Source organism: Plectropomus leopardus, unplaced genomic scaffold, assembly GCF_008729295.1.
Source record: "Plectropomus leopardus isolate mb unplaced genomic scaffold, YSFRI_Pleo_2.0 unplaced_scaffold29328, whole genome shotgun sequence".
Lineage (NCBI taxonomy): Eukaryota > Metazoa > Chordata > Actinopteri > Perciformes > Serranidae > Plectropomus > Plectropomus leopardus.
In genome coordinates this window covers 1-1,027 of record NW_024631966.1, presented here as the reverse complement: position 1 = coordinate 1,027, position 1,027 = coordinate 1, and the positions used below count along the sequence as shown (strand labels likewise).

General features: G+C 43.1%; 1 protein-coding gene across 1 annotated transcript; it reads left to right on the top strand.

The window, feature by feature from the left end:
• Positions 1-30: 30 nt before the first annotated feature.
• LOC121938392 (interferon a3-like) lies at positions 31-981 on the top strand. The gene is made up of 5 exons (XM_042481641.1): positions 31-165; positions 258-350; positions 477-626; positions 720-797; positions 889-981. Exons 1-5 carry the CDS (start codon positions 34-36, stop codon positions 979-981), a joined length of 546 nt encoding a protein of 181 aa, XP_042337575.1. The 5' UTR covers positions 31-33.
• The last annotated feature ends 46 nt before the right edge of the window (positions 982-1,027 follow it).

Sequence of the window (1,027 nt, the reverse complement as noted above, 5' to 3'; positions counted from 1 at the left end):
ACAACTTGTAGCCTAACTTTAAAGAAAAACAAAATGTTCAGCCAGATGTTGTTGGTGTTGCTGTCTGTCAGTGTGTTCAGTGCAGCCTCCTCACTGAGCTGCAGATGGATGGATCAGAAATTCAGTCAGCACAGTCAAGACTCTCTGAAACTGCTCAACACCATGGTGAGTTACCTCCTTTTTTAATATATTATAATTTATAAATGCTGAATGAGATTGTTTACTTCATGATGTGTGTGTTTGTGTGTGTGATGCAGGCTAATAACTCCACTAACACCACTGAGGACGCTGCACCGGAGGCCACTGTGTCCTTCCCGAATCACCTGTACAGCCAGGCGTCCAAAGCATCAGTGAGTCACTCAACCTTTATTATAAACATCTACAAAGACTCACAATTTCTCTCCTTTTATGCAGCTGTTAAAAGAGTGACATAAATCTGTCCCTGTTGTGATCTGTGATGAATTTTCTTCCTCCAGGCTGAGGACAAACTCGGTTTCACAGTTCAGGTTCTGGAGGAGATGGTCTCTCTGCTGGAGGGGGGTTACAGCTCTGCATCATGGGAGGAGAACACAGAGGAGAACTTCCTCAGTGTGGTGAGCCGGCAGGCTGTCGGCCTTCGCTCCTGTGTGAGTCTCACTGTGGATTAACCTCACATTTACAAACGTAGACAGAAATTAGGGTTTTTTTTGACGGATTTCTGTTCCCTTTTATTCCTTTAGAGCCACCACGGCCACAAGAAGAACAAGAAGCTGGAAATGTACTTCAAGAGACTCTCAAGTCATGTTCTGGAGCACATGGTGAGTCTATCAATCAATAAATCAATCCTTCTATTGATGAATCTCTATGATTTCTCATGTTGTAATAATGATGATGCTGTTCTGTGTGTAGGGCCACAGTGCTGAAGCCTGGGAGCTGATCAGGAGGGAAATACAATCCCATCTGAAGAGAGTCGAACTGCTGATTTCACCTCTCACCAACTAACATCCATCTATCACTCATTCATCTATCTATTTATTTATCTATTTAT

Excerpts from the sequence above, each read along its gene's own strand:
- LOC121938392 (XM_042481641.1), top strand. The coding sequence starts at position 34 with ATGTTCAGCCAGATGTTGTTGGTGTTGCTGTCTGTCAGTGTGTTCAGT. Across the intron at positions 627-719 it reads CTGTCGGCCTTCGCTCCTGT|AGCCACCACGGCCACAAGAA; the intron begins GTGAGTCTCACT and ends TTATTCCTTTAG. Across the intron at positions 798-888 it reads GTCATGTTCTGGAGCACATG|GGCCACAGTGCTGAAGCCTG; the intron begins GTGAGTCTATCA and ends TTCTGTGTGTAG.